The 26,846-nt window shown below is 40.3% G+C and overlaps 1 protein-coding gene across 7 annotated transcripts in view; it reads right to left on the reverse strand.

Moving 5' to 3' along the window:
• GRM5 (glutamate metabotropic receptor 5) overlaps window positions 1–26,846 on the reverse strand; it is a 305,682-nt gene that overhangs the window by 9,302 nt on the left and 269,534 nt on the right. For 5 of the 7 annotated variants that reach the window (XM_042459896.1, XM_042459900.1, XM_042459899.1 and 2 more), the window contains exon 9: window positions 8,120–8,215. The exons of 1 other annotated variant lie outside the window; for it this stretch is intronic. In XM_042459896.1, coding sequence (XP_042315830.1) covers window positions 8,120–8,215 — 96 coding nt within the window. Of the gene's footprint in view, window positions 1–8,119; window positions 8,216–15,673; window positions 15,745–26,846 lie in introns of all 7 variants that reach the window. One more of the 7 variants, XM_042459903.1, reaches the window with a different exon arrangement.

The following is a 26,846-nucleotide window of genomic DNA, read 5'->3' on the forward strand; positions in this document are numbered from 1 at the left end:
ACCTGGTGAGGCTCCTTGCTGAGGCGAGGCTCCTTTCCCTGCCTGGCCTCCGTCACCAGGGGGTGGAGGACCTGGGACAAAGGGCAAAAAGGGGTGGGACCATGTGGACCTGCCCCAAACTGGGAAAGTCCCGCCCCAGGCACGGAAGGCTGCGGCAGGGGCGGCAATCAGCGGCAGGACTGGGCTGGGGCCAGTCCCAAGGCCTCACTGGGCCGGATCCGGCCCGTGGGCCGTAGGTTGCCGACCCCTGTTCTATAACCTGTTAGTGCTATCCATTCCACAGGTTGTGGCCTACTCTGATTGCTCCCATGCAATAGAGGTTGGAGAAATGTGGGGGGAAATCTGAGGAAGTTTCCCCCCCTTAACCTGATTAGGGAACTTTTTCTCAGAAGCTAGGTTGATCAAATGTGGCCCTGCAATGTGAGGATTTTATTTATTTATTTCTTTTTTTTTTGCAAATACATGGGCTTTTTCGCTTATCTTAACTTTGATCACAATACCTCATTGTCAGAGATGTTCCACTTAATAATACTGATGTATCAGGTTGAAAGAAAAATCACTCATGTACCAAAAATACAGAGTGTGTCAAACTTTTCATGGATAAGACTGGCATGGCATTTTAAGATCACTCACAGCAGTTTCTTCCCCTGTAGACTGTGCCCAGCATTACAAATTATATTACACTTGTATCTGCAGAAAGAAAGATGTGGAAGCTGTTCCTTACCTCATGAAACAGCTGTCATGAGGTCAGCTTTACCAATAAATACACAAACAAACAAATAAATGCATCATAGGTACATGAAATGTGTAATTTTTGTCACTGAATATCAGACTATAAACCTATGCAAAACTGCTCCAAGGATTTGAGTGGGTTGGTAATGAATGGGTACTAGCCAATCTATGGTCCAAATCACACTGAAGAAATAATCCAGTTTGAGACCGCTTTAACTGCCCTAGGGCAATGCTAGGGAATTCTGGGAACTATAGTTTTGTGAGACATTTAGCCTTCTCTGTCAGGGAGCTCTGGTGCCACAATAAACTACAGTCCCCAGATTCCCTAACACTGAGCCAGGGCCGTTAAAGCAGTAATGCTATGAGTTTTCCATCAGAATTTTTGTGAATCACCTGGATTAGAGTAAATACAATATCTGGATTTTACAAAAAATAAAAATAAAAATATCCATGGGGCATGTGTTTCTACAGGAGCTGTAATGGTTAAAGAAATTTAGATGATGATCAGAGGTGCCAGGGGTCTACTCACACTATACAATTATAGTGCTGTTATTCTAATTTAATTTCCAAGTTTCCAGCCTATGGAATACTTTGGTTTGGAGTCTGGTGAGGTAATGGAGTACTCCTGCTGTGAATTCTAAATACTCTTCCAAAAATATCAGAGCTCTATGGGATGAAGCCATGTCAGTTAAAGTGGAAATGGCCCCAGGGCTCTTGAAGTCTGTCCTTCTTTCCCACTTCCTGCTTTGTTTCCTCACAGGCACCAACACTGTCCTAAATCTTAGTAGAGAGAAGATAAATGATGAATAATCTCTGACCAACAAAGAATTTCAACTGCTTCCCCAAACTACAGATCCCAGGATGGTGTACGGTAGAGCAGGGATGCAAATTTTCACATTTTTCACCCTTGCCTACCAGGACTGATAGGCACTTGGTCCCAGTGTGAGAGAAAGTGAAGGTTTCTGCACAGTTCTCAAGAGGTATGCTCCCTTTGGGAAGTCTCTCAGGGAATTACACTGTGTAGAAATACATGCTCTTTTTCTGTGCAAAACTTGTGTAGCAGTTGGCTTCTTGTCATTACCAGTGTTGTCCAATAGCAATATATTATTAATATTAACATTTAAGGGGTGTTGTTTTTTTGCCTCTTTCACCTGCTTTCCCCCCCCTTTAACCCCCCCCCCCAAATAAAACCCTTTTCATGTGATTTCTTTGTTTTGCATAAGTAAGTGTTCTGGTTGCCAGTGCTTTGTTTTAACAGGTAAATTGTACGGACATATGATGGTACTCAGTATGATCAGTAACCTAGAGTTACTGATCTGTAACTGGACTGTATTCATTAAGACTATGTGGTCTTATAGGAGGCCTGTGTAAATGCCTCCCCAGTCCATCTGAAGAGCCAGTTCCCAGACTGGGCAAAGGAGATCCATTAAGCTTCTGATCCGAAAGTAAGGTGGAGGATGTTTCCACTCCTGCCACACACAGGTGAGCATGCCTGTAAAAATCAAGTGAGCAGACAAGACCCCTGTCATAAGTCCTTGCTTCAGCCTTGCTCACTGGTGGGAGAATGTGTAAACATCATTCTCCTTGAGCCCCAATCGTAAGCAGAATGGACTTGATCTTGCAGCTGGCTCTTAAGGGGGGGCTGAAGAGCAGTCAGGCCAGAAGATGTTCATTGGGTCCTGTTTGCATGGGCAAGATAATCTGATGGCAGCTGACCTACTGCTGACACTTGACCCTCTATTCGCCATAGCAGCTGTCTGCTTGGATGTCTCACTGAGACATGCTTTGCATATGCCACTGTCATTCACTTGATTCTGAGGTCAGAACAAGGCACCCAGTTACAGTCTGGGTGCCTCATTCTGATATCAGTACAAGTGACTCACAGTGGTAGTGGATGTGCCACATAGCTCAGTGGGATGTCCCTGCAGATGGTCACCACACCATGGGAACTGAGAGCTTTGGATCTTCCTGGAAGATCTGGAGTAACAGGTTAGTTTCTAAAAACTGTTTTATAGCTGTTATACCCTGGTTCTGGTGCAGAATGTGTCAGATGCCATTCGGACCACTTGCACCACAACTGGGGTTTGGGATGTGTGTTGTCCAAATAGGACATCACCAGAATGGGGAGGGGGAAAGAGCTTTCAGCCCGTGCAGACAAGGCCTTTGATGTACTAATTCAAAGACATACCATGTTAATCAGGAAAATCAGAATGCAAAGGGAGCAGCACCTCTGAGACTAACTGAAAGTTAGCATGAGCTTTTGTAGACTTAAGCCTACTTCCTTAGATACATCTCAAGTCTACAAAAGCTCATGCTACCAAAGTCTGTCTATCAGTTAGTCTCAAAGGTACTGCAATACTCTTTTGTATATAGAAGTACTAAGCATAAGGTCTAGGATTCCAGAAAACATACTTTGAACATTGTGCCATAGAGGAAACTAATCCATCCATCCATAACAGGAAACTCACATTGTCCATGAGAAGCAGCTGTGGTTTTGCACCATGTTATAAAACTGATTTCCTTATGAGGCAACTGCTGCAGAGAATAACAGTGGAAAGCACAATATGGCAGGCATTGCAAAAACATGAGATACATCCATTCATGATGTTGGTTGTCTGCAAGGCACTTGTGGTGTGAAAGAAGCAATCAGCTGTCAGCTGCTCACTAATCGCTTTCCCCTTCCATCATATAAAATCAATTATGCAATGGGATGTTTTATGAGGCTGTCAAAACAGAGAGACGCCTTGGTAGCGCTAGCATGATTTCGGATTGAAATTATTGACTTAATTAAATGCAACAAATAAGCCACTGATTAATAATTCATATTCTGTTTGCCAATAACCCACATCCTCGATGAGACATTGTGTCTGCAATGCTAAGTCACTGGAGCTGTAGACCTTAATATTGTCCCCATATTGGCACAGATGGAAAGTAATTGGAACAATACAAGTTGTTGGTGCCTGTGAGAGAAGGGCTAACTTTTTTTCTTCTTTCCTAACCCCAGTTCTCATTATTATTATGGGCATTCATATGTTTTATTTACACTAGGGGGTGCCCTCCAGATGTATTGAACATCAGCCACCAGAAATCCCAGTCAACAATGTTAGGGGTGATGGGAATTTTAGTCCAAAATATCCTAAGGCCAAAGCATTTCTACCCTTCCTTTACACATACACACTGAAGATAACTGCATTCTTTTCACCAAAGAGATACAGGGAATGCAGTCATTTTAAGGCCAGAATATTTATTTACCCTTTTGGTCTACTCTATACAGTACACATGTGTATCAGTTTGGATGTTAAGATCCATTTTCATGGTTATCATTGTAACATACTCTGTAACTGTTCCAATTTGGCTGGGATAACCCTGATTAATTCTTTGTTATCCCACTTTTTCAGTTGCTTTAAAATGTCCCAATTTCTTTCTCCACTTCCCACTTTCCTTCTTTGTCCTTAGCTGACTTCAATAGCTGCAAACTGAGTCCGAAGTCCAAAAAATAGTTTGCACTTTAGTAACTCGGTGGAGAGAGAGGACAGGATGGGGTGGATTTTTGCCCATCCCAGTATGCTCGGCCAAAAGCTTAGCTGCTGCAGTTTGTCTGTTCTTCACTAAGAATAACTTTTGTCATTGTGAAACACTTTGATATTACCTTGTCACACATATCCTGATTTTCATCTATGAAATATTATGTTGAAAGGCTGGAGTGTTCATCCACATACATGAAGACTCCAGAGTCCCTCCACAGGACTTATTGACAGCTGTCCTATGAGGGTAACCACACATCATGTGCCTATGTTTCAGCACACTGTCTGAGCCTGGCATTGCTCCAGAATCATTCCACTAACACTGACAAGTCCATGAATCATGAAGGAAGGTGAAGATGACCCTCAAATTAAGGACCATGGTATTAATTTCCCTAGACTCTCTTTTAAGTCTTTTTGATAGCCCTCGGAACAAACTGTGACCTATGAAATTCTTGCATGAAGCTTTTCAGAAAAAAGCCTCATTGATTTTAAGTCATACTTATTTCCACATAAATGAAATCCCTAAATCATACTCCATTTGCTCAATAGCATGCTGTTTTTGAGCTCTACCAAAGTGGAATTTATTATAGTATTATTATATTAACGTTTCCACGAGGGAAAATATGTACAAATGATGAGAACTGTGTATGCCAGAGAGGAGAGTTATAGTTTTTAAAAATACATATCCTTTACTGTCAAGAGCAAGAGTAATTAATATCTGCATGTATTTTGCTTTCCCAACAATTTACTGTGTGTTTGACAACTCAATTGCTTTTTCAGAACTGATCGATCTAGTTGAGGTTAGAAATAGACACAACAACAGAAGAGAAGGAGGGAGAGGTAGGGAAGGAGGCAGGGAGAGGGGGAAGAAAGAGAAGGCAGAGAATACTATATGGATCATCAAGAGGTTGACAAACAAATAGAAGCTTCTGGTCAATCCAGAGAAGACAAGTGAATGAGATCAAATTTTGCACACATTGTCCAAGCCCAACAAGGCCAAAAAGGTGGAACAGTCATCGAACGGATCATCTGAACAACCCAGATGTCACCACCAAAGGTACATATTGGCATCTGTAAATAAGCACAATTCTTATGTTTTTAAGTCTGGCACATTGAGAATTGCACAAGAATCATGGTAATGTAGTTGCTGAGATTTTGGACTAGGATTATGGAGATCTAGGTTCAAATTTCTGCTCAGCCATGAAGCTCAGTTATCTAAGCTGCATCTGCAATACATAAATAATGTAATTTGATGCTGCTTCAACTGCAATGGCTCCATGCTATGAAATCCTGAGAATTATAGTGTTTCATGGCACCAGAGCTCTCTGAAAGAGAAGGCTAAATATCTCACAAAACTACAAATCCCAGAATCCCATACTATTAGGCCATGGCAGTTAAAGCAATGTCAAACTGCAGAATCTGCATTGCAGATGCAGCCATAATCTTACATGTTTGCAATGAGGATACAGCTAGGGAAGGGGAAACGTCATTGAAAGCTCTTTGGAAGAAAAGTGGCTGAAAATATAACAAATAATGATGTGGGATGTCCTTTTATCTAGATTACGAACCACTCGGTTCTCCAGATTGTGGTCCCTAAATTCAGAATTTGCCAGGCAGTCACAGATGGTTAGGCTCTAAAAACTGCTGGGAGTATCTAAAAGCAAGCATTTTGGAGTGATGGAGTGCAAGTAAAAACCCACTACATAGGCTTGCTCTCTCTCTCTCTCTCTCTCTCTCTCTCTCTCTCTCTCTCTCTCTCCATGCTCAAAATAGGATTATATATTCTGCAAGTAAAATGTCAGGCAAACTTTCTATTGCATTGCAATTAGCAGCTGCTAGATAATATTGCTCTGGAAACTGGATCTAGCCTTGAAACCCCCTTGGCCTAGAGAGGAAATCCAATTATTCTTAACTTGGAAAAGTTACTTTTTGGACCACAGCATCTGGAATCCCCTAGCTGGCATGGCCTCTGACCAGTCTGGACAGGAGGTTCTGATTGTCAAAGTCCAAAAATTAGCTTTCCTAAGCTCCATAATAATCTGCTAAACATTTAATTTCTAACAGAGGTCATATTTAGAACCAATAACGACATATTCTTATATTGATGCAAAGACACAGGCAACAGGTGTCTGCTGTCTTTTCTTTCTTTGATAGAAGCTGGATTTATTAAATTTGCCTACTGCCCTAACTGTCTCTGTTACCATTCATATGGGGAGAGTCCTTTTCCTGTATTTCTTGTAAAGAGTGGCTCAATACTCTTTCCCTATATCTGAAGAACAGGGACGTAACCAGGATTTTAGGAAGGGGGGAGTCCAGACTAAGTGCCACCATTATAATGGGACTTGGGCACAGCAGCATGCACCATTCATTTTTCTAATGGAAGGAGGGGGGGTCCGGACCCCAAGGACCCCCCCCCCTTGGCTACATCCCTGTGAAGAAGCACCTTCTTCTAGACGCACTTGCTTGTCGATTATGGTTGTCTTCAGAAGCTTGCTCTGTGTCTGGCATCAGGGGAGATGTCACCAGTGGTCATAAGAGACAGGGCCTTCTTTGTGGCAGCTCTTTGAGTGTCGAACTCATTCCCAAGAGATGTAATATTAGCTCTTCTCATTTTTTTTATCCAGGTTGCCAGGATTTTTCCATTTCAATAGACCTTTACTGGGTTTCAACCAGAGCTTGGGAGAGTTACTTTTTAAACTTCAGCTTCCAGACTGCCCCCCCTTCCAAAAATAGGCTGCAGCCACACTGCAGTAATAATCCAGTTGCCACTGCTTTAACTGCTATGGTTCAGTGTGGTGGAATCCTGGGTTTGTAATTTGTTGTGACATCAGAACTCTCTAAGAGAAAAGGCTAAGTGTCTCACAAAACTACAATGCCCAGAATTTCACAGCATTGATGCATGGCACTTTAAGTGGTGTCAAACTGGATTATATCTGCAGTGTGGGTTTGGCCAAAACTTTTCCAAACTCTGGTGTTAAGTGTATATTTTTATTTTTGGTTAGTTTTAGAATGCATTTTGTCCTTAATTTTCAGTCCACCATGTTTGGGAGGATTCCCCCCCCCCATTTTTTTTTTTTTTTTTTTTGGTTCTGATTATTAGCAAAAAATATGGCACACCTTCAGTGGCTGTTTCTCTGGTTGTTCAGATATAATTTCCGTTCTGAAAGCATGCATGTTTCTGGCCTCTCACTGCAGACTCTACATGCCAGAGCACAGTTCAGTAACACTACAAGTACCTAAGGGATTGCAATACAAATTCAAAGTTTATATAGGTGAAAGGTACACATGCTGAAGACCAATGCAGATTTTTCCCCCTTTTCATCACAGCTAGGCCAAATCTAAAACAGCAGGGAGCAATGATTTTTGTCAAAGAGTCTTCCCTGTTTGGTTGCAAAAGGACAAAGAATGGACAAGAATGGGGAGCGGAAGGTGGAGGAAAGCCTCATATGTCTATTTTGCAAGCAGGGTTCCCAATTCTCTCCCCACAAGCTACACCTTTGCTCTTGTGCAATGAAGAACAGCACAATCTATAAACATTAGGTGACAGTAATGCTTATATTCTCCATGCAGCCAAAAGCTTTACCTGCTGTGAATCAAGCTGTTGTAAAAAGCTTTCCCTGCCACAAATCAAGCACAAGTAGGAACAAGATTAGGAAAGGCTGGTTCAACTCTCCCCTGGTTGCAGGGCCGACAACATTAAAACAAAAAAGGTGGCGTCAAAACTCCTACAGACATTTTATATGAGATGTAGAGTGATCACATATAGAGGTGGACCCTGGGATTCATCTCAGGCTGACAGACATCTCACACAGTCCTCCTGGGAAGCAAGGAGGGACACCTGTAACACTCATGCTTTTGCTTACCTGCTCATGGTTGCTCGCCCACCATTTCCCATACTCCCTTTTGGAGTGAAACACTCTATTTCGGACTTGTGCTGGGCCAGCTTCCTGCCTTTGTACCTAACAAATTATGACAACGACAGGAGCAACAAAAACAGAGAGAAGTAACTGTCTACTCAGGAGTAAACCTTTTTGTGGTGGCTCTGAACTGCTGCCTCCACCAGATGTTCTGGATTTCAACTCCCAGGAGTTCCGGACAGCATGGTCAAGGGTCATGGATACTGAGAGCTGAAGTCAATAAATATGGAGGGCCAAAGGCTGAGAATCACTTCTGTTGTGCAGGAAGGGAAGGGGAAAGTGCATGCATAAATCATGATGATCCTTCCAAAAGTTTTATTATAAACAGAGCCTAGAGACTTAAGGGTACACATTGACTATGTACTTGTGGAATTGGAAGTAGGAGGTTTATGTTTACCTGCAATGTCTTTGGATCAAACCAGGCAATTACTTATTATTATTTCCCCCCCTCAACTGGTGAAAAACATTATCACAGCATGTGATTTCCCCCTCACCCATGTATCTTACACTTAGCATGCTTTGCTTTGTGAACCAGAAGGGAGGAGAAACTGTAGGGGGAAGGCAGCGTGTGAGAAAGTTTAAGCAGTATGCCCTGACAGTCATTTCATCTGTGTAAATCATTCCTTCCAAAGTGCATAACTTATTAGAAACACTATCTTGGAGTTTTATGGCATGCGAAAGTGCAAACCATGTTGAACAGATGCTGGTGGTGCTCCATATCCAGGCAGTGCTACCTCTGTATCTTTAAAAAAACAACAACACAGAAATAAGCCCATAAGCCTTCTGCTTGCATTTGTAATCAATACATAACACAAGTAATAATCAGGCCAGCTATTTGCTGATTGTAATGCAAGGGATTAATGAAAGGAATAATCAGATAGGAATAGTCAACTTTAGTTTAGGTTTAGGCAATTTCTGAGTGCCCATGGGGCCATTTTACTTGGTGGATTGCTTCCACTTCATCTCTGACCCCTAAATATGATTGTTTTGCTCCCAATATGGCAAATTGCAGAAGTAGCTTCTTTAAAAAAAAATAAGGCATTTTCTAGCCAAAAGGTGGTGGAATGAGTAATTACATTTAAATGATATATTGCCTCTCTTACCCCTGAGGCTTCTGGGGGCAGAGTTGCCCATTTTTGCCACCCTGCCTTCAGTTTGGAATAGATGATAAATGTATTATGCCTTTTGCCCAAGTGTTCTCCCAAGAAGTAAAATTATCTATATGTTGTGATGTGATTTTCACCACTTACGTATTTTGTGTGGTTTCTTTTGTGATTGGTGAATTGATGTAAATATCCTGTGTGTTGTGTTTTGTGATTGATCAGTGGAAAGTAAATATGGACTTAATTTGCATGTCTCATTGATGGGGCCTGTGTCTCTGAGGAAAACCCACTATAGGAGGCAAAAATGGTTAATTATTGGAATCATACATTCACCTAAATCTTTACTTTTACTCTTAGTTGAAGATAAAGGGCTATAATTAAGGAATAGTTTACATGTTCATGTTGCATTTTGGGGAGCAAAACTACTGTATGTGTATTGAGAGAGTTAACCATAACATAGTCATAAGGGGAAATCAACCAGATATCTCAAACGTCCATAAGACCAACATGGCAGCCCGATGCATCCAGACCAACCAAAACATTTGCTTAGTAGCAAGATTCAGAATGCATGACAAAGTGGCATTTGTGAAGGAGCTGAAGCATCCATTAATATTTTGGACCAGTTACCATTTCCAAAAAGGCAGTGATCTGTGTCAAGTTGTGCCAAGATTGCAGATTGTAAATGAGAACCATGCAGGAGAGAACAACAGATGCATCTATACATACTAACACAATCCGGTTCCTGCTATGAATGATAAAGCAGAAGTGCTTGGGCAGCAGCTGAAACCACTGAAAAATACAAAGGAAGTCAAACCCAATCACACAAGTCCTTTCTTCATCCATAGAGATCTTTATTTAGCAGGGAGGGGAGTAAAGGTATCAAAAAGGAAAGGTACCAAGAAACACTATGGGTAAAATCTACTAACAATCCTAAAACTAAATTGGACCAACAGCTTCCTTTACCTGAATGCATATTTTGATATACCTTCTAAAGTCAATCTCACCACAATTAGGTGTGCCCCCTCCATCTGCCAGTACAACATAAAAACAGTACAAACAAAAAACTTGAGACTTTGTCATTCTTGCACAGTTATTCAGAGATATAGCTGTATTAGTCTGTAGAATCAGAATGTAGAGAGATCTTGTAGCACCTTTGAGACTAACTCAAAGAAAGAAGTTGGCAGCATTAGCTTTTGTAGACTTAAGTCTATTATGAACGCTTATGTTGCTAACTTCTTTCTTTCAGTTAGTCTCAAAGGTGCTACAAGCTCTCTAACTGCAGAATTATTGATCGTGAAAATCCCTGTTAACACTTCACTAGTCCTCAGGGGTGTGTGGATATGTAAGCAACTAAGAAACTGAGTTGGTGGTGGCTGTAGTAGAGACTTCCTTGGACTTATCTTCTATGTTGTTAGAGCCATTCCTAGCCAGTAATAGAGGAGTGGGCCATTGTGGGGTGGAGGACAGGAGCCAATGTCCATACAGGCCACTCACAGGCCATTTCCCTAAATAGTGATCAAAAATGACTTTGTATCCCTGTCACCATTTTGAGACCGATGACAGAGGGAAATATGGGAGGTTCTAAGGAGTTGTATAAGTGGGATGGGGATATTTTTTGTCTGCTTTAATGAGTCAAGGGAATATTCTGTACAGTTTTCTGGAAAAAAATGACTGAAAAAAAATCACATAATAAAAAATGGGGGTGGGTGGGGGGTGGGGGTGGGGTTGAAGAGCATCAAGGGCTATAAAAGTGGGATTCAAAAGTATATGCTGCCCTCTGCCACCCTTGTAGTCAATGACTTGTTGAAGAAAAGTCTTCTCTTTGTTTTGGGAACTTCTGGGTCTGGTTCACTCTTGCATTCTTAACATTATTCTTTGTCAGAGAGTTCGTTTACCTTGTGATGAATAGTTTATTTAGCCTTCCAACTTCAGTATTTTGTCGAATCATCTATTACTTTCTTGTCCATTGAGGTAGGATGAGCAATTTTTCTTTCAAGGAGGATCAGTGATAACTAGCCTTTGCCCACAAATATGTAGAAAGTAGAATGGCATTTATGGAAATGTATTTCTGACATTTTGGTAAATTCCTTCTAGATAAAGATTATCACACATATTATGCACATTATATAGAGAAACTAACTGTTTTAGCAATCATCCCCCCAGCAATCTAAGAGTATTACACTTCTAGAACAGAAAGCACTTAGTACTCAAACTGAATTATTTAGTTATTACTTGCATTTCTTCTTTTCAGACAAGGAGCTGAAGGTAGCCTACAGGATCCTCTTTCTCCCCACTTTAACCTGATAACAACCCTCTGAGGTAGTTCAGGTCTAGAGATATGAATCTTCACTAATTTTCTTCTCAAAGGAAGCAAAAAATAATTTTAACAATTTTCTCCTCACTGTGAGAAAGTGTTTGAAAAACCACAGTTTTCAAAGCCTATTTGCAATTTCAGACATAATCTGCACAAAATTCAAATGTAGTCATTTTGCACAGAGAAGAGCATTCTTTGCTCAGGAAGCATGATTGTCTTTGCAAAAGCATAATAAATGATGTCCCAAATGGCAAAGATTCTCATCGGTCCAGGATTCTTCTTATCAGGGTTTCTAGACATTCCAAAATATTGCTTTTCAACCAGTTTCTAATTTTGTTTTTTGCCTTTCTGTTAAGGACAGAAAAAGTGACTAGTTCAATGTTTCCACCCATCCATGGATCACTGGGGTCCAAACTTGGATTTTCCTTGTCCCAGCCCAGCATTTTAACCACTACACCACTATGGCTCATGACCATTCCCAGGATTCTTGGGTTGAAAGCCTATTATCCTGGTGCAAAATTGGTATAAGTGTTCACATATCATGTCATACATCATTTGGAGGGTCAGCACCCATAAATTGAAATGTAATGCTTTAAACCTACTTTGGGTACAAACCTGCAAACCTCTAAGTATTTTGAATGCTGCTGCTGTGTGCCTTCAAGTCATTTCCAACTAATGGCAACCCTAAGGCAAACCTATCGTGGGGTTTTCTTGGCAAGGTTTGTTCAGAAAAGGTTTGCCGTTGCCTTCCTCTGAGGCTGAGAGAGTGTGACTTATCACCCAGTGGACATCATGGCACATCAGGAATCAAACACTGGTCTCCAAAGTCATAGTGCCACACTCAGACCACTATGCCATATTGGTTCTACATATTTTTAATAGTTACCTGAAAATCATCTTATAGTACAATTATAGAAGCTGTTATAATTGGCACTCACAGGATCAAAGCATTTTTTCATTAGTATGAATGATGAGGCCATCTGCACAACCTTGCCCTAGGTTTATTTGTCTTTTCCTTTTAGCTTGAGTCTTTCCAGCAGTTTGGGAATTTCCTTATAACAATATACTCTTATGACTGATGTCGCAAGGAAAAGTATTTGTGAGATGACTTGATCTTGAATGGGAAATTAGGACCTGTCAGCCTTACAAAAGTCCTTTTCTTAGTAGAGATGGAAACCCTGAGAACTGATCTGGTGATATAAATTAATATATTAATACAATTAAAAACTCCCAGATCCTCAAGAGAGGTCCTTCTTTCAGTCCCATCGCTTTCACAGGCACAGTTGCTGGGATCGTGCAATAGGGCCTTCCCAGTGACTGCCCTTAAACTATGGGTCTGGAACTCTCTCCCTAGTTTAATTGTCTTTCCATCAGAAGGTGAAGACTTTTTAAAATTCAGATAGGCTTTTAGAATGGAAAACTATTAAGGAAAGGGCTTATAAGAGGCTGTTGCATTGCTTTAGATTGTATTGCTTTAATAGCTTCTTCTCATTATTAAGTGTATGGTTTAAACCAGTGATGGCGAACCTATGGCACGCGTGCCAGAGGTGGCACTCAGAGCCCTCTCTGTGGGCACATGTACCATTGCGCCGGCACAGAGTTTGCCAGAGTTTGTTACGAGAAAGCCAGAGGGACATGGCACTTTGCAATAAATAAGTGGGTTTTGGGTTGCAGTTTAGGCACTCGGCCCCGAAAAGGTTCACCATCATTGGTTTAAACTGTTTTAATACCATTAATAGTTCAATTCTATTTTAATTGTTGACCTTTTATGTTTTTAAGTATATTATAATTATTTTAATTTGTAAGCTGCTTTGAGTTCCCATCTTCGGGGGAAAGTGCAATACAGGCTTCCCTGGTCTTTTGACAACTCACTTTCCAATAATTCACTTCTTCAACGCTTAGAAATTACACAAAAATTCCATTAATTTGACAGGGGTTTCTTTTGTCAGTTATGAGGCTTCCTTGGAACTGATCACATGCACTGTATGTATGTGTGTGTGATGATAACTGAACTATTGTGTAGATTAAAAAGTGATATATAGTGCATTATTTAGGCTTTCAGTGGCTAAAATGAATTAGCAAGCTAAAAAAAAAAAACGGGTTCTATTTTTCATCTAATCCCACTTTCAGACAGTCCTCTGGTCACCAAACCATCATATAAGTAGGGTCTTTCTGTATAAATATAGATGATGACAATGATGACCACCTTCATTTTTGGATTATTTTGGATGTGTTGGTATGGGTACTGGCACGATTTAGTACTATATCACTGGGAATTATAACTCATCAGCTAATGCAAGTCTTGAGAGGCAAGAAGGAACAGAACAAAAAACTGGAAAGCACATAATCACAGAAGAAGAAGGAAAGTAGACAAAGTCCCACATGCTGCGTGGTGGTCCAAAACCTTTTATTTAATAAAAGGCCCAATGTATTTTGGCCTTATTACCAACTGGCCGTCTTCAAGGGCTATTTTAAAACAAACAGAACACATTTACTATGTATGTGGTATTGAGACAATACATAAAACATCTATAAAAACAGTTTCTATTAGAATAGCTTCTATTATGCATATAAATATATACATACCAATTCTCAGAAATTTCTGGAGTTGCAGTCTGCACTCCACTTTGACAGAGCATACAGACCGCCATGCCATAAAAGTTTTGTGTGTTTTATGCGTTGACTGAGTACCACGGATATAGTAAAGTGTTTTTTTATTTCTATTTTAGAATAGCCCCTGAAGAAGGCCAGTTGGTGATAAGCCACCCCGGTTTTCTCAGACAGAGAGGTGGGATATAAATTAAAAAATTATTTATTTTTATTATTTATTTCTGCAGTGTGGATGCAACCTTTGTCTCCTTTCATTCTTCCATTGAGAGATAAGAAGGACATGTAAAAGAGATTTGAAGGCTGAACGCATATACATTTATAAACTATATTAGTGGGTGGGAAAATGTTACTGTCACAATTTCCTGACATTTGTTTATGTGACAGTGACAATGCACTTGTATCTGGTAAAGCTTCAAAGGTCCTTGATTGCAAAAACAAGTGAGACTAATGAGAAACAACTTCCATAAAACTATAGCAGGGGAAAGCAGAAAAGCAGGCAGCCATTGCAGTGATGGCAAGCAGACGTCCAAGGGATATTTTATTTTATTTTATTTAAAAATGCATACTACAGTATCATCATCCTATATTTCCGCCACCCATAGATGGGTTTTTAGAACTGAATGGGGGTTTCAAGGGTTTTTTTAGGAGGGTGTTGCATTGTTTCAAATTGCACTGTTTTTTTAAAAAAATAAACGTGCATGTTTTACATTGTTTTAACAGCTTTATTCTCTTTTAATGTTGACCTTTTGTATATTTTTAACTATACAGGATGAAACTCCCTTATCCAGAATGCCAAAATCCAAAATACTCCCAAATTGTTCTGATGGGTGGCTGAGAGAGTGACCCTTTTGCTTTCTTATGGTTCAGTGTACACCAACTTCATTTCACACACAAAATTATTTAAAATATGGTGTATAACATTACCTTCAGGCTATGATTATAAGGGATGTGTGTGTGTGTGTGTGTGTGTGTGTGTGATTTTCATGTTTAGACTTGGGTCACATCTCCAAGATATCTCATCATGTACATGCAAATATTTCAAAATCTGAAAAACTGCTAAAACCAAAACACTTCTGATCTCAAGCACTTTGGAAAAGGGGTACTCAACCTGGATTCTAATCCTTTTCATTTATGAACCACTTTGAGTCCCAGTCATCATAGTCATCTATGTGATTCCTCATTTGCTATCTAGGGACCTGTTCATTCTACTCAGTTATAGGATTTTTATTCCAGTCCAACTATCATGCCATTATCCTGTGGAATCCTGGGATTTGTAGATTGGTGAGTCACTGGAGAGATCTGGCCAAGAGATCTAAATGCCCTCCCTAAACTGCCAGGAATTTATAGGGCAGAACCCTGGTAGTTAAAGTGGAATAATACTGCTATATTTTTAAAGTGTGAATGGGCCCCAGGTGCTAAACTGCTGATAGGTAACTTTGAGACCTTTGCTGTCCCTTGCAATGATGTGCTTACCAACCGAAATCAGAGTGGACAGCCCGTCCAACAGAGGATGCCTTCAAACGGAAGATGGTCCTTTGACAGCCCTATAAACAGAAAACTGTCTTCCATAAAATAAAACACACAACTGCCCTAGAGCTCAGACATAACGTGTTACCAGTACTGTACAAACATTAGCCGTAATGCAGTGCTCTGGGGACAATAAAGCGACTACAATAAAGCTTTTGCAAAGTGACATAATATCTGGTAGCAAATAATATTTACTCTTCCTTCTTAAAAGCGTTTTTGGGAGAGTGGTTAGGAGGGGATTATGGGCCAGTTCTGTATTTTTAAATGCATTTTAAAAAATTATGCACAAGTTGAAAGCAATGCATTAGTTGATATTAATGTTATAATTAATATTATTAAATGCTAAAGGTACACTATAAAGTTAATTATTATTAGCTTATTATTTTTATCAACATATTGATTGATTGATTGATTGATTGATTGTATTTATACCCCACCCTTCTGCCCTAAAGGCGCTCAGAGTAAAGCTTCAAATTGGTTTACAATTATTATTATTTTTAATTAGATGGTTTCCTGGACCCTAAATGGAGGATGATTATTATCATCATAACAACAGCTTTATTTGTATTCCACCTTTTCCTCAAAATTGGGACTCGAGATGGCTTACAATTTAAAATAACCACAACATAGCAACAAACATACAAAAGTCAATGTTAAAACAGAATTACTGTAAATTATTTACAATATTGAAACAATTGTAAAACTTGCATAGTTAAAAAGAATAAAATAATTTTTTTAAAAAAAATCCACTTCAATAAAAACAATATAGCATCTTTTAAAAAAGCTATTATTTAAAAACTTTCAGTATTCAAAGCTTTCTCTGGAATTAAAAAAAACAACCCTAAAACCCTTTGTCTGCCTACAAAAGATGCCTGTCAGTAGAAGGAATGAGTGATGCAACCAGGGCTGCATCTGCATTGCAGAAATAATCCAATTTGACAACATTTTAAATTCTATGGCTCAATGCTATGAAATTATAGGAATGTAAATTAGTGAGACATTTAGGCTTCTCTGTCAGAGAGCTCTGGTGCCACAACAAACTACAATTCCCAGAATTCCATAGTATTGAGCCATGGCAGTTTAAGTGGTGTCAAACTAGATTATTTCTGCAGTGTGGATGCAGCTCAGGCAGTCTTCTAATAAAGCGGAAGGTGTAATATCAGTAAGGTGTATTTAAAAAGTAATATACAGTTGGCAATTGGTAATCATCCTCATGGGTTTGAGTCCTCACTTGGCCACGGAAACCCATTAGGTGACCTTGGGTGAGTCATACACTCTTTGTCCCAGAAAACCCTGTGACAGGTTTGTCTTAAGGTCGCCATAAACTGTAAAAACAACCTGAAGGCACACAACAGTTACAACAACAATTGTTATCATTGTCATCAACATTTTCATCATCACCAGCCAACCACCACTGGCCCACCATCAGTGGGCTCATTTTACAACTGGACCACTCCACCTTTGCCACAGGCTTAGCTAGTAATAGCATCTTTGTTTCAAACCCAAAAGGTGGTCAGTGGTGGTGTGAGGGGTGTGGACTGTACCAGGTCACACCTCAGAAAAGAGGTGATACCCAGTCTGACCTTCCTGCTCCAGGGTGAGAACATCCTGCTGTGGTGAAGGAGAGGGGCCACTGTGCCCCTTCCATCCCCTCTCACTGTCTTGCTTGGGTTTTTGGACCCCCCAAATTTGACCTCAACACACCCTTTGCAACTTTTTGAGCTCCTAGGCCTAGGACATCTCTCTGACCCCATTAAAAAAAATCAAGAGGAAAGATCTGGTCCTCTGGGTTTTGCCTCCTTTCCCATATATTTTCTTGTGCATACCCAACTTTTCTGAAAGCAGTGGCTGCCAGTAATTCCCATGTCAGTGGTATGATGAATCCATTGTGGATTTTGGGTCATTTTGAACAACCTCTCCAAGCTGCTGAACATACTTTGGTGATACGGTTCAGTACCATGGGGAGCTCCTTTAAAACTTAAAGTGGATTTATTGCCCCACTGACATGGGAGGCACCAGCTGCCACCATTTAAAGCAGAGTTCTCAACCTTTGATCCTCCAGCTGTTTTGGACTTTAGCACCCAGAGGCCTTTGCCAGCATGGCCAATGATGAGGGAACCTAGGAGATGAAGTCAAAAACATCTGGAGGACCAGAGGTTGAGAACCACTGATAAAGGGTTGAAATGCTTCTTGTAGGTTATCATTCATTGCAAGAAAGCCACTCATTCTCTGGACTCACCTGAACATTAGATATGGCCCAAATATGCTGGTATTTGGGGCTTTGGCCTCATCCACCCCTAGGATACAGCCATCATGAAATGCTCTGAAATTGAATTTGGTTCCCTATTCTTGTATCCGAGGGAGGTGTGTGGGCATGGCACCCTCCTAATAAATAGGAGCACAATGGGATTGTACAAATTGACTCTGTTTGTGTCCCTAATTCCACTGCACTCCCATATGAATAGGGTTGTGATGTTGTAGGGCAGTGGTTCCCAACCTGTGGGTCGGGACCCCTTTGAGGGTCGAATGACCCTTTCATGGGGGTCGCCTAAGACCATTGGAAAGCACCTATTTAATTACAGTTATGAAGTAGCAATGAAAATAATTTCATGGGTTTGGGTCACCACAACATGAGGAACTGTATTAAGGGGTCACGGCATTAGGAAGGTTGGGAACCACTGTTGTAGGGGGGAGTCATTTTGGTACAGTCACCCTAATTAGAATTACAGCTAATGATTACCAGGCATATTTAGCACAGCCAGGATGACACCATTATTTTCTATTTCTAATAAGTATTAAGGAGTAAAACACAGATTGTTTTCCACACTGGTGCCATTTCAACAGAGTCAATGTAAAAGCAAAGCTTAGCATTCCATTATTCCACTATTTAGTTGCATCTATGGGAGCAACCTGTTCTTTTCAAAAAACAAACAAACAAAAATAAAGCAATTATAATTAGACAATCACGTGTAATTGCAACCGGCACTTTGCACAAGCTAAAATTAATTTTCACAAAGTGACAATTAAAAAGGTCTGCATGGAAACTGGATAAGAGCAAATTGATACTGTCTCACATTTATCTTTCCCAAAACAGAGGCACTGTCAATGAGATACTTTATAAGTCCTTCTCAAAGGGGATCAGAACAGACATAAAACTAGTCTCGTACTATGTATCCCAGTTTGAACAGGCATCACCAGAACATATTGCTTATAGAAAACACAGAAGACAAGTTCTGACAGGATGGTGTTGCTAATACAAAATGGAAGCTACGAGGCAGTTTGCCTGTCATATCAAAAGAGTCATATCACTAGGCCAGTCCTTGAGAAAATTACTTTTTTGGATTACAGCTTCCATAATCCCCCAGCTAGCATGACCAGTGGATGTGCTGCTTGGATGTATTGGGAGCTGGAATCCAAAAAAGTAACTTTTCCAAGCTCTGGATTGAAGAGAAGGCACAACTCAGTCACAGAGCACGAGTTTACCTACATGATAAAGGTGGCAATTTTTTATTTTCAGATTAGGGTAAAGATATACTGTATGTGCTAACTTGATTCATCCTCATGTGGTTAATGAGAAAAAACGTGCCTCTCCTTGAGATGAGCTGCTGTCGGGCAGTGAGCTTTAATTTGCTTGTTTTACAAAAATTTTGTGCAATTTTTGCATGTGTTTTCTGCAGATTTATGTACAAGGTGCTGTGCTGGGAATCAGACCACTAAGATTTGGAAATGCAAGGAATTAGATAAGACCCTCAGGTATAAAGATATTTCATTAAATAGCAAAATTATAATCACCCGGGTCATAGGATTTCCAGTTTCTATATTATGGGTGTGAAAGCTTGGCAGTGAAGAAAGCTGGCAGGAAGCAAATCAGCTTTTTCCACATATAGTACAGGAGGTATTACAGATACCATGGACTCTTAAGAAGACAAATAAATGGATCCTAGAATAAATTGAGCTTCAACTGTCCCTACAAGCCACAATGACTAAACTGAGGCTGTTGTACTTTGGCCATATCATAAGACCGTGTGATTCACTGGAAAGGATAATAATGCCTGGTAATGAAGATTTTCACACTTGCCTGCATTGCTGCAAAAACATCCTCCAAATGGAGCTAAAGGGGAAAACAAGCCCCTGTATGTGAAATCCTGGAACGCTGCTGAATCGCCATGGAAACATGCCTCTCTCCTTTGTGTGCCTGAATCATTCCTGGAGAGAGGAATTAGCGTTAAGAGGAATTCCTCTCCCTGTGAGGCAATTCAGGCACGAAAAGGAGGGAGCCACGTTTCCATGGCGCTTCAGCAGCATTCCAGGCTTTCACATACAGGGGCTTGATTTCCTCTTTAGCTGCGTTTGGAGGACGTTTTTGCAGCGATGCAGGCAAGTGTGAAAATCTTCAATGTGGAAAGTGGTAAGATAAGCAGAAGTTGATGTGACAACAATTAGCAGCAACAACAATACTTCACAAACCAATAGACTCAGGACCTCAACAGATCGGCGATAAACGCCGGCCTGGGGGCAGAGTGGGGGTGTAGCATCCACACAACATGTGCCCCAATGCTGCCCTGACCCCAGTGTCACACCGTGCACCTGATCACATGGTGGGTCGTGTCACGGTGCTCCTCTGGCACTGCATCCAGATGACACAGCTCCAAAGGAGCACCAAAAGTGTGGTGTCAGCAGCTATGGCATCCTTTTTGCAGGGCAAAAAGGAGCCGCTTTTTGCAGATCCTTTTTGCACTGTGAAAAGGCCAGATAGGTGCCATGGCGTATAGTTGCTGCAACCTTGACCCAACGAAGAAAGAGGCGGCTGCAGGCTGCCTCTTAGGGATGGTCTGTTCAGCCCCTCAGATTACAATAATAGAGATTCCACCTAAACATGAAGAAGAACTTCCTCTGGTAAGAGCTGTTCAGCAGTGGAATGAACTGTCTCAGAGCATGGAAGATTCTCCTACTCTGGAAGTCCCACCCCCATTATCCAATTACAGTTAAATGTGAAATGTGTAACTTGTTGCTTCCAAGTTGTGTGTAAAATGGAGTACAAGTTAAAAACTTGTATTGGGTTCAAATATTGAAGTTTGGGTCCTGGATACTGCTGTCAATCAATTCCACCTTCCACAAATCTATGTTAGATTCATCACATAAAGGTTTCAATGAGTTAATGTACAAAAAAGGACCTGAACAAGAAAGTGCTTTTTTGGATGCTACTTTATTTCAGCTGAAAATAACTAACTAACTCTTGGTTTTGGAACAATATGTTTCATTCATGCCACCAAAAAATTTGTATTGCTCTGTCAAATCCCCTTTAATCAAATTGATGCCACAAGAATGGTCCCCTAAGGAAACCATAGAGCTCTGCATGCAAATTTAAATTCATTGTAATCACAGCGTACACGGAACTCAATTCATTATACGATGGAGCATTTTAAAAAGAGCAATTCATCAAAATTGTTCAAATCTAATCTCCTTTACTGAATTTCACAAAGACGTTTCAGCTATCCCTTTGTGACCCATAGATTTTAATTAATCATATTATCAAGCTTGTCTAGAGAGGTACCTGAAATAAATTATCTGAGCAGAATGAATGAGTCTGGCCATCTAACTACCTTCTAGATCTTAGATTCTGTGGTAGAACAAGTTACCTGGACAATAAATTATGCTCAAAGGCATGTGAGTTATGATACTGAATAGATATGAATCTTAGGGCCCGAACAAACAAGCCAAAATAAAGCTGCTTCAGGTCACTTTGGAGGTATGCTGTTTAAATGACACATGCATCGTAAGAGGCCAGAAGCTGCACCAAAGCTGCGCTCCAGTTCTTAGGACTGGAATGTGGCTTTGGCGTGGCTTACTGTCTCTTAGGACACATGCATCGTTTAAATAGCATACCACCAAAGTGACTCGAAGTAGCTTTATTTTGGTCTGTCTGTTCAGGCCCTTAGTCATCTAAAAGTGAATGTCCTGATTGAACCAAAGTTGTATTTATCTCTCTGTGTGTAACAATTCAGGTCTAATCTGTACTGTGGAAATAATGCAGTTTCATACCAGTTTAACTGCCATGACTCAGTGCTATGGAATTCTGGGGTGTACCACATGCTCTTCCCATCCACTTTATTGTTGTATCAACACCCACAAAAGAGCATGACAATATAGCATTAGCCAGCACTTGAGTCAATGTAATATTCCACCTCCCACTTTTAGTGAAAAAATGCCTATAACTATTAAAGTAATTTAAAAGGTCCAGAAACACACTAGGAAAGAGATGAGCATATTTCTTGATAAATTATATACTTGCCCTCCATATTCACTAGAGTCAGGGGCACAAGACCCCTGTGAATATGGAAAAACCACAAATAACAAAGACACCATGTTTTACCTCTAGGAATCTCTAGGTCCTCCAGTGCAGCTCTGTGGTCAACGTCCAACAGACACTGACCATAGAACTGCACTGGAGGAGCTACAAATGCCTAGTAGAGTGTTCTCTCTAGGAATCTCTAGGTCTTTCAGTGCAATCTTTTAGTTAAAGTTGACCATAGACTTGCACTAGAGGACCTAGAGATTCCTAGAGAGAGCATATGAATCAAATCCGTGAATAATCAAAGTCATAAATATGAAGGGATAAGTGTTTTTGTAATATACCTGAGTTATACTTCAGTTCTTTAAAAGGAATTTAATTTCAAGTAACGGATTATTTGCAACTATTTACTTTTAAGATCTGCTTAAGGCATGCAAGGGATTCTCATGTTTCATTCTACTGTTATTGATTTTACAGGGTTTTGTTTGTTTGTGTGGACGTAATTAAAGACTGTAATCCTGAATTTGCTTTTCAAAAGAGTTACAGTTAAGGGAATACTCCCACTAAGAGACATGGAAATTAATGTGCTTTTGTTTTCTCTTTCTGTTGTAGCACTTGAACCCACTGAAAATCTGTTTCAGATGTTTGGAAGACCCTCTGGAACAATGGAGGGATGCATGCTGTAGAGCAGTAGTTCTCAATCTTGGTTCTTCCAGCTGTTTTGGATTTCAACTTCCAAAAGCCCCAGCCAACTTGGCCAACAGTTAGGAATTATGGGAGCTGAAGTCACAAATAGCTGGAGGACCAAACATTGGGAACCATTGCTAGTGTAGAGGAAGGAGGAAACCAGGAAAAATCCTTGCCTTTTTGTAAGCTGGATCTTCCACTGAATCTTGATCCCATCCATGAATGAAAGGACCCTTTCTGTTTGCCAAAAGTTAAAATAAGCCCCAAATGCAATGGTTTGTTCCATTGGTTTTCAGTGACAGCCAGTGGGCCTCTACTCTGAGTTTTCCTAACCTTTAAAGGTGAAATCCAAAGTACTATTCCCATTTTGGGAATAGGGGTTAATAGCATTTTTAAAATCAGAAATAAATAAATTAGGATAAAGGAGTATTGGGCAAGAAAATGGATATGTGCAGAGAAAAGTGAAAAGTCTGAGTAAATTTAAGACCAAAGAAATTTAGAAGGGAGACAATACAGTAACTGAAAACTGAAAAGAAATGATTCAGTAGAAAGGAGGAAAGAATAGAAGTCTGAAAATAGATATGCTTTGAAAGAGAAAGCCAAATATAGAACAATATAGCAGATGATCACACCTTGGAAGAAGTCAGTTTTAGGTTTTTAGAAGTAGTATGTTGCATCAGACTTTGTTTGTATGTTCGTAAACTAAATGGATTGTAATTGTATACGTGTGTAAGGTTTGTAATGGTTTGAGTGCAATATTTAATAAATAAATAAAAATAAAAAATAAAATTAAATATAAAAATTAGGATTGATTGGCCACACTTCTGAGAGTGTGTTTGAGGTGATGGGTCTTCCCTCTGCACCATTTTGGTGTGATCTGCAGTGCTGAAATAATGCAGTTTGACACCACTTTAACTGTCATGCCTCAATGCTACGGATTTCTGCGATTTGTAGTTTTATGAGCTATTTAGCCTTCGCAGTCAGACATCTCTGGTGCCACAACAAACTACAAATCCCAGGATTCCATAGGATGGAGCCATGGCAGTTAAAGTAGTGTCAAACTGCTTTATTTCTGCAGTGCAGATGCAGCCTTAATAGCCTTTTAAGGAAGGTCAGTGTGTGACTGTCAAAAGGATACCTGCAGAGTTTCATGGATGATTAGTGATTAGAAGAACTTGGACCAATCCAAAACTCTTCAAAAAGGATGCCAACATTTCCCAAAATTTATAAATCAGTAGAGAGCTTGGTGTAGTGGTTTGAGCATTGGACTATAGAGTACCATACCACACTCTTCTAGTGCTGCTATTCCACTTTAACTGCTCTTGCTGCCTCCTGTTGCATTCTGGGATTTGCAGTTTAGGGACAGGCATGTAGAATTCTCAGCCAGAGAGCTCTTTGCCCTCACTGAACTACAAATCCCAGAATGCAACAAGAGGTAGTCAAAGCAGTAAAAGTGGAGTAGCAGCACTATAAGAGTGTAGTGCAGTAATCTCAGAGTACAAATCCCAGCTTGGCCATGAAACCAATTGGCTGACCTTCGGCAAGTCACACTCTCTCAGCCTCAGAGGATGGCAAAGGCAAACCCCCTCTGAAGAAACTTGCCAAGAAAACCCCCATGATAGGTTTGCCTTAGGATCATCATAAGTCAGAAATGACTTGAAGACATACAACAACACCAACAACAAATATTCAAAATACTTTGAATCTTCCTCTTTAATATTATACCCATATAAAATGTAATGCTTTCACTTACTGAATCTAAGTAAACTAAATTTAAGTTTAACAATCTCTAGATGGTAAAATTCAGAGACACAGCTTAGTCTGAAATATTAGTGCGCTGAGGAAGTAGACCAAGTCTACAAAAGATCATGCTGCCAGCTTCCTTCTCTCAGTTAGTCTCAAAGGTACTATACGATCCCTTTGCATACCAAATTGCTAGATGATTAAGCAATTCATTTTTTCCAGTTCACAAACCCCAAATGACAACCTTGCTAACCCATGTCTATAAGGAAAGGGAAAGGCATGTATAACTAAAAGAGCAGGAGAGCGAGTTCTGCAAATGTACCTAAAGATTCTTTAACTTTGCAAGGTCATAAAGCAGAATTTCTGTATAGATAATCAGATTAATTTCTACTTCATTTTAGAGGAAGCACAACCCAACTTCCCAGCATTGGCTTATTCAAGTGTTGCAAAGGAGTCCCTTTGCCAACAGAGGGAGCTGGAGGGAAGGACAACTCACAAGTCCAGCATTTTAAATTCTTAATATTATAGGAACCCTACTGACCTTCTCGATTTGATGATTTCAGGCAGATACTAGGTGAACTGGAGAAGATGTTCTTCTCTCAGCATTTTACCCTGTGACCACTTTAGAGCTATACTTAATGTAATATAGGATTAGGGTTAGGGAGAGGGGGGTGGCATAGGGCAGTGGCTCCAGCAATTTGGATGAACCAGTATGCTTGGACTGTTGCAACTGGAAAGTGGAGTTTTCTCTATAGCAAATGGAATTTTAGGCTGGATCAATAAAAGTATAGTGTCTAGAGATCAAGGGAAGTAATAGTGCCACTGTATGCTGCCCTGTGAAGAATGCCTTGGGGAGCTGGGGATGTTTATTCTGGAGAAGAGAAGGGTAAGAGGTGATATGATAACCTTGTTTACATATTTGAAGGGTGTCATATTGAGGAGGAAGCTAGCTTGTTTTCTGCTGGTCCAGAGAACAGGACCTGGAACAATGGATGCAAGCTACAGGAAAAGAGATTCCACCTCAACATTAGGAGGAACTTCCTGACAGTAAGGGCTGTTCGACAGTGGAACGCACTCCCTTGGAGTGTGGTGGAGTCTCCCTCCTTGGAGGCCTTTAAGCAGAGGCCGGATGGCCATCTGTCGGAGATGCTTTGATTGTGAGTTTCTGCATGGCAAGGGGTTGGCCCTTGTGGTATCTTCCAGCTCTATGATTCTACGATTCTAAATGTAGTTTTCTGTGCTAATCCACCATGTGTGAATTTTGTGCAGAATAAATCTCCTGTAAGAACATTTTCTGCACATTATAACATTTTCTGCACTGAAAACAGGATTTTCTACATAGGAATGGATATTTCTGCATTGTTTTCCACACAGAAAATGTGGTTTCCCATGTAGAAAATGCTGATTCCTGAGGAAAAGAAGCATATGCGAATTGTGTGCACAATATGTCTTGAACAACAAAGATTCTCATCAGTCCAGGATTCCTTGTGTTAAGGTTTCTCAGCACCCAAAAAACATGTTTTTGACCATTGTTTTAAATATTTTCAAATATTCTTCCCATCACTAATAGGGGGTTTGCCATTCCCTTCCTCGAAGGGTGAGAGAGTGTGGCTTGCCCAAAGTCACCCTGTGGATTTCCATGGCTGAGTGGGGATTTGAACCCTGGTCTCCCAGAATCTTTGTCCAACACTGAAGCCACTACACTGCACTGGCTCACCTTTTATCTGTATTTGTTTTAATGTTTGTAAGCTGCCTTGATTCTCCCTTTGCTGAAACATGTAGAAAAAGCTGATACTAATGAGTAGATGATGCTAATCCTGATCATAATGCCAATGCTAATACAAAGGAAGAGGAGGGGGAGGCAAGCCTATCTAAATCATCATCATCATCATCACAATCACCACCACCACCGCACCCTCATCTCCTGTTCTTCCTTTCTTTAATAAAATGACCACAACAGCAGAAGGTTACCATCTGGACATTCTTCCTAATGTTTAGGTGAAATTCCCTTTTTTTTTTGTAATTTGAATTAATTTGTTTGATTAAACCAGTGATTCAGTTTCTCTACTCTCATTGGGATGAACCAATAGATTCAGGCTATTGTGTCTCCAAAGTGATTTTGATAAGTTCTCCGGAGTTTTTTTTAAAAAATCACACAGCTTTCACTCCTTTTTCAACTGAACATAAGACCTCCATTATAGTAGGTTGGGAGGGCCAAAATCTCTCACCTCTACATAAATTTAGATGATGTGTATGTTGCCCTATCCTACCACAATCTGGAGGAGACCAAGATCTCTCTGTTTAATCAGACCTGGAAGTTTTTATAAGATTCTTACATTAGGTAGCATCCTACGCAAAAAAGAGAGAAGCATGCAAAAGCTATGCAGCAGGCTTGTG

This window comes from Sceloporus undulatus, chromosome 3 (assembly GCF_019175285.1).
Source record: "Sceloporus undulatus isolate JIND9_A2432 ecotype Alabama chromosome 3, SceUnd_v1.1, whole genome shotgun sequence".
In the NCBI taxonomy this organism is placed as follows: Eukaryota; Metazoa; Chordata; class Lepidosauria; order Squamata; family Phrynosomatidae; genus Sceloporus; species Sceloporus undulatus.